Genomic DNA, 7,350 nt, shown 5'->3' with positions numbered 1-7,350 from the left:
CATTTTATACCATTTGGATATCATAAAAATAAAAAAATAAAATGTTTCCAATTAATAAATCTTATATAAATAAAAAACGTTAGTCCTAAAAAAAATTTATATGAATTTATATTCTAAAATCATTGATTATATGTCATTAAAAATAATATATAATATTTATGTATTATAACATTATGATGTACTTACCTAAAGTATATTCGTATGTTGTTTAAAAGTTTTTTAGAATACAATTTTTCCACTGTCTGAAATTTACGCCAAATATTAGTCATTTATAAATTTTTAATAGTCAATTGTTAAAAATGTTATGAAGTAAGCGACGTGTGAACGTAGCATTGTGTTTTTAATCACTTACCAAAATAAAGTTTTGACATGATTCTTTGGATCAATTCGATGTTATATAATAATATAATATAAACACGAGAGAGGACATTAATAAATTTAAATTAAAGCTAATAAGTGTAAATATAAAATTACACAACTTGAACTTAATTTATGTTTTACATTAAACTTAAATATGTACTGACTTAATCTGTTAATTTCAAGTTAATTTTATGTTATGAAATCTAAATTTAGTTAAATATTTTCAAAATACGTTTCCACGATAAACCAAAATAATATTTGCTTTAACTAAGACCCTTGCTTCAAATTTTGAAAAATAACATCTTAATTATTCACCTACTAATATATTAAAATAAAATATTTATTTTTTTTTTGATGCCGAAATGTCCAGTAAATTATATATTTTCAATTAGATTAAAAATAATAAGTAGAAAGGCAGCTGCAGATGAATAATATTGATAGATGGGTTGGGAAAAATGAGGGATGACGATTGCAATCGTGCACACTTGTAAATATTGCCACGGATATTTCCGTCAATTATGTATATGAATACCTAAGAAAAAAAAAACTCGGAAAAGAAATATCGCCACCGTTATTGTTATTGCACGGTCGGTGCGCGGTGGCCCGTGAAATTGGCTCGTCGTGCGCGCGTGCCACCCCCTCGCCCGTTCAACCAGTATAATGTCATTACGACGCATACTCTGTGTTGATTTCCAATATTTCCTGTGGCATTCATCAGAGTGTTAGTATCTATCTAATATACATGTATTTTCATTACTCATTAAACTATGGTTGGGTTTCGACTTGCATGTAGGTGTGACACTACCCAGATACAAATTGTAATATTATACTTGTAGTATAAATAAGTATTACTTAACTAAAATTAATATAGATTTACAAAATAAATTTGATAAATTTAATATTCGAGTGATACTACTGTATATTTGTACCGATAATATAAATTACTATTTTCGTGGAATGGCCATCGAGTGCTGATGAATTATATTATCAGCAACGAGCATGACTGTATGAGCTATTTCCTACTATACTCACAATGTAACTGCACAGTTTAATTACGAAGTCATATAGTCGTTAATCTGTCGAGACATATACTTTGTAAAATAAGAACATGAGCTATTACCTTCAAAATATCTACAAAATATAACGAATAGGTACCTAAAAAATGTTAAAGGTTGTTTTATTTTGAGTTTAGCCAAAGTTGCTTGTCACATTTTATCATATATAAATATAATCACTCTTATATATTTATCTGTATTGTATAGGTAGTCGTGAAAGAAAAGGTTTCCTCTTAGTTTCTACATCCATTCTTGTGTAAAATTAATTTATTGACGTCGTGCGACGAGATAGGATTTCGAATGACGTACAATTGGCGAGACCGGTAATGTATGACTAAATTCAGTTGATACTTGTCTCGTATCTGATTGTATCTCTATTTTGATTCTTAGCATAAATATCTCGGCTTAAAAGTCGGATATCCTGTATAAGCATACGTGTTTTCTAATAACATTTTTTAAATAAGCAGATGTTGTACTCTGATTGGTGGTCTTCGATTTTGAAAACACTAATTTAATTTTTCTTATGATGTTAAAAATATTTCATGTTTTTTAAAAATATTTATAATTTATAATACAATAATTACATAATAAATAGTTAAACATAATATTGTACATTTAGGTACGTCTATTATCTTTTTTTTTCTTATTTTGCATCATCAATTTTCAAAAGTTCAATAATTAGCACTACTTTCTATCTTTCCATATCATCGGATATTGTCCTCCTATTTTCATGCATTTTATTTGTTATATAACGTTTTTTAAGTTAAGCTGTCTTACATTTGTCACTCATTTTAAAAGCAAACAACATTGCAAAAGATATAAAATGATATATAAATATTATATCGATTTTCTATTTTATTTTTTCATCATATTATTCGCTGTTGTAGTTTAATTCAGTAGGCATAGAAAAAATAGTTGTGAAACTGTACTGACACATTCGGGTTCTCGGTAATACTTTACTATTAAAAAAGTTAACTACTGAAAAAAGTGTATATATTTTAAACATATTACTTGAATAATTATTTTTATCCATTAATTCATATTTATTACACTTTGATGTTACTATTCACTATATGACTAACCATACGATAACAAAAATATGAACAAAATAGCTTATGATCTTAATCGATTTATTCTTTCATTTTATAATAAACACGTAAAACATAAAACAAGTAAAGAACGTATAAGTATATTACCTAGCTATATAATAGCTATATAGTTTTGTATATTTTTAATACCTACACGACGGAAAACAAAATGCGCGAGTGTCAACAATTCGCTCGAACAATAATATTAGGCATAACATTTCAAGGACACGTCACAAATCAGTTAATTATTATATAATATTATTATTATGTACATATGATGCGATTTTAAATATTAATAAAAGAAATAAAAATAATTAACGTAATAATATTTGCAAATTGCCCAAATACATGACGTAATAAATAAATTATTATATAAACTTATGGCGCAAAACTTTAAGTGTCTAATGTAAATAAATATATAATCATACAATGATAGTTATTCAAATAAAAACCCTACAATACAAATACTATATGGCGGAAACGGCCGAAATAGGAAAAAAAACACAACATTTACGGCAAAACAGTAATAATATTATGTCGCAAAAGTACAGTATATAATAGTTGTCACTCGCCGCTTATTGGACTCACTTTAGAACCAGGGCAGTCTATTAACTGAACGAGGTAATAACATGAAAGATCTAAGAGTGAAAAAAAATTTTAGAATTAAATTTGGCTATGTAGTTATTAAATATATTTATTGTTTGATATATATTTATTTATTCATGTATTTAGTATGTATTTTTTCATCAATGAAGTAAAAAACATTGTTCTCTTTCAAAAATTTTGGACCATTAAGATTAAAGTCTTGGAAGTACTTATATATACATATTTTTTTTAAATAAATGTATAATTTTAAATTAAGTAAAAAAAAAAAAAAATATCAACATTTTTAATACCTTCTTTTCAATACGACAAATTTATAAAATAATTAAAGACAAAAATCTTCAAATAAATACGCAATAAAATTGATTAAATGATCTAGATAGTGTGGAATTATGCCTTTAAAAAATTATATTGTCACAATTAATCAGTGTAGTAAGTTCAATAGACGATTTTTTTTTTTTTTGTACATGTAAATTGGAACCAGCTTGTTTGAATCCAATAAGCGAATGAGTCCATTAACTTAGTGAGTCCAATAAGCGGCGACAGCTGTATTATATTTTTATGTTTTATAATTATAATATAAATAATTTATCAGTCATCCAGAAAAAAAAAAACAACAACAAAAAACGCATGAGAAACATATGACGTATTTATCGAGTTTAATAATGACCATTGATATAATAACACACAATATATTATATAATAAATAATAATAACAAATATTTAACCATGACGTAGTAAATCGGTGTACAAATGAGATTTTTGTTTTTTGGCTGATGTACCTAGTTATATTATAACGGTATACAAATAATCGTGTTTATATTTGCTTATTTTAATAATTTGATAATAATAGAAATAAATCTATTAAGCTACCTAAACTTTTTTTGGACTTTGGCTTTTGATAAAATATTAAGCGTTTAAAATATGTCTTCAGTCATCAAAAAAAAAAAAAAAAAAATCATAAGAAAATCATATTTATACGTATAAAGCGTATAATATAGTATAGCTTTTTCAAAAGTTACGTACCTAGTATATAATTATATTATATAATATGTATAATTAATCGACGACGAAGACGTTAGTTCTTGACTACAGTCCAAACGAGTTCTGAGGCACTATAATGTCATATTTTTTCATGATATTTATGTCGAATTCAATCGAGTTTATTTTGTCATTTTATTATCTTACGCGCATAACGTTTGGATACGAATATTGTACGAAGCGAACACAATAATATTAACAAAAATCGTCTATAGTATAACAATATGATAATAATATTTTAATGAGTACGGTCGAGTCAAAAATAACAGATCTTCATCATTGGTTTAAACGTTTGGAAACAGACGGAGACTATAACAATATTTTTTCTACACTAAACAAGGTTAGGGTTTGTGTAAAAACGAACGCGGGAATCACGTCAATAGAATATATTGGAATAAAAACTTAATAATGACGTATAGTATCGCGGCTACTATTTATTATTTATGATAAATAGTATGACAGTATAATTATTGTAATAGGTGCGGTTGACGACTTGCCTGTCGGACGAAACCGCGACCACGGTATATACCCACGGTACGTACCAGCCGTTCACCGGCACACCAGGCTCTCGTTGTCGGCCGCGCACTGACCGTCTGGTGGCGACATGAACACTTTGCCGTTGCCGCACACGCACAGCTGATACACGCTGGGCAACTTGTCCTCGGCGCCTCTCTTTTTCGTGCCACCGATGGAATTCTGCTGTGCAGTCGACTTGCCGCCGCTGCCACCGTCCCTGTCAGCAGACATCGCAGCAGCCGCCGCCGCCGCCGCCGCTGCCGCCATATTGGCTGAAGACGTTGTCTTGACCGTCTTCAGTCCCTTGAGAAACACCTTGGCCGCGTCGATTTGTATCTATAACACGATTAATACAATAAAACGTAATGATAATATAATCATTAAAATTGTTGCTGGCGGCGATTAATTAATCAAATAAAACAAGCTGTTGAGAAAAATAGAAAATAAAATACCAAGTTAACTATTAACTTAGACTTGAATATTTTTAACGCAAGTTAATTTTAGATTCTGTGATATTCAAATATCTCTGAAAAATGTTGTCATTCAAAAATAAAAAATCGAATTGACGTTTCACGGAATGTTTTTATAAGTATTTTATAAACACAATATAATTTTCAAAATATTTTGGCACTGTTCCTATTGTTTTTACTTAATAGATATTTTAAATATTTAACACTTTTATAGTTTAATTTTTCTTTTAAATTTATTCCTGGTACATTTTTTTTGTTTATACTCTAATAAAAAAAATATTAAAAATATATAATCACAGTTTTTTTGAGTATTTAAGAGGTAAAAATTGAAAAAAAAATATAATATAGTATAATAATGATAAAAAATGGTGTAAATTATAAAATTTTAAATACTGGTATAACAAGTGGTAAATGATAAAAAACAATCATTTCGTGACTTTTAAAAAAATAGAAAGATTAGGGTTATTTGAAACGGGGACGTACATTTAGTGACGGTAATAAGAAAATTCTTCACTTATATTGTCCTCCTCTTAGCTTAAACAATTAACGGGATATTTGGTAGAAAATGTGTAGGTACAGCCCAAATTTTTCTTATATTTGTGTAAGTATAAAATTCAAACAGGAAGCAAAATTTCCATTTTTAAGTACTAAACCGGAACCATAAATGAAAAATTATCAAGGTCCCAGTCATTGTGCTAATTATAATATTATGTAGGAATTAACAGAATCTTATAGTAATTTTTGACAATGTCTAATAAAATATAAAAGTTATGTTAACATTTATAAAAATATAAATATTGATTAAGCATTATTATTAATGACTGATATGTTTTCTAAAAAATATAAAATAAGTGGAGCTTATTTTTTTAATATACTATACAGTGTTTCTCAACCAATGTATTGCGATATACAGTGTGTTGCTGAATAAGTCTAATAGTTTCACGAAGTATATTATATGACACATAATATAAAAATATTTTTAACAGAATTTTCAAAAACTAATAAGTTAAAATAATACTATATATATTATTTTGATATAATTTCTGAAGATTAAAAATTTATCGACATATTTTACATTACAAATTAAAATTAAATATTACTCATTATACTTTTTTTCATTGTCCGTCTCAAAGTATGAAATATTTTAATGGCGTGTTACACTGATACGAAAGTTGAGATACACTGCACTAAATTATCATCCAAATTATTTTTTTTACTGCATACGCTATACTAGGTACGTAATTTTGGTCTATATATTATATTTTTATCAGCCTGATAGTTGTAATAAACAATACATCTTACTAACAACTCAATATATTTTAATATTGGTAGAGAATTATTTTGTAAATTTGTGAAGATTTTTTTTAATAAATATACATTAACACGATTCCACAAATGCCAAGTTTAGGTATATATATTACACACACGATGTACATTATTCTGCACGATACCTTATGATATTTATTACTTTGTAATAAAATTATACATTTGTTTGTTCTATTATAATTAATTATAATAATATTATTATAGGAATTTACATTTTATCTAATACCTAATCTAAAAAATGTAATTATTTTTTTTTCAATTAATTTAGCTATCATGATACGATAAAAACACAATGTTTTGTTACTAAATATGTAATTTGCTAAAAAAAAAAAAATGTTATCATTTCAAAATATATGTTTAACTATAAATCCGAGGTAAAATATAAAATATGAATAAGTATAACAATAATGTGTTAAGTGTAAACTAAAATCTATTCTCTGAAAGAATTATTTTTATAATAGGTACATAGCAGAGTTGTTTATTGTACAAAATTATTTCTACGTTACAATAATATATTATTGTTTTCAAATGTTTTTCGATATGATTGTAACATTTAATTTAAAACCATGTGGAACTGTGGTGTGTGTAAAAATTTAATTTGTGGGATCACGTTTGTATATGAATGGTTATTAAAATACACACGGTTCCAAATAATTTCGGATTTGTGTTGCAGTCGTTAACATTCCTTAGAAATTTCCTAGGAATTAGTCTGTATGTTAAATGCATAATCTATCTCAAACAATAAACACTCAAAAGGATGTTTAACATGCTTGTATTTTCTTCATCTGAGAAAAGTGGAAAATATGCTTTAATTAGAACTAATTTTGTCTTTTTAGCTTTAATGTATTCGAGTGAATTAACCTTTTATTGAGCTCAATGGTAAAAACATTA

At 26.7% G+C, this 7,350-nt stretch overlaps 1 protein-coding gene across 1 annotated transcript in view; it reads right to left on the bottom strand.

Annotated features, from left to right (window-relative positions):
* Window positions 1–4,294: 4,294 nt before the first annotated feature.
* The window catches only part of LOC112603219 (zeta-sarcoglycan), a 132,367-nt gene continuing 129,311 nt past the window's right edge, over window positions 4,295–7,350 (bottom strand). Inside the window, exon 9 of the mRNA XM_025351707.1 lies at window positions 4,295–4,999. Coding sequence (XP_025207492.1) covers window positions 4,697–4,999 — 303 coding nt within the window. The 3' untranslated portion in view covers window positions 4,295–4,696. The remainder of the gene's footprint in view (window positions 5,000–7,350) is intronic.

Source organism: Melanaphis sacchari, unplaced genomic scaffold (genome assembly GCF_002803265.2).
Source record: "Melanaphis sacchari strain LSU unplaced genomic scaffold, SCAv2.0 Contig9_pilon_pilon, whole genome shotgun sequence".
NCBI classification, from domain to species: Eukaryota; Metazoa; Arthropoda; class Insecta; order Hemiptera; family Aphididae; genus Melanaphis; species Melanaphis sacchari.
The sequence above is the reverse complement of the archived record's forward strand: the minus strand, read 5'-3'. Positions and strand labels throughout refer to the sequence as shown.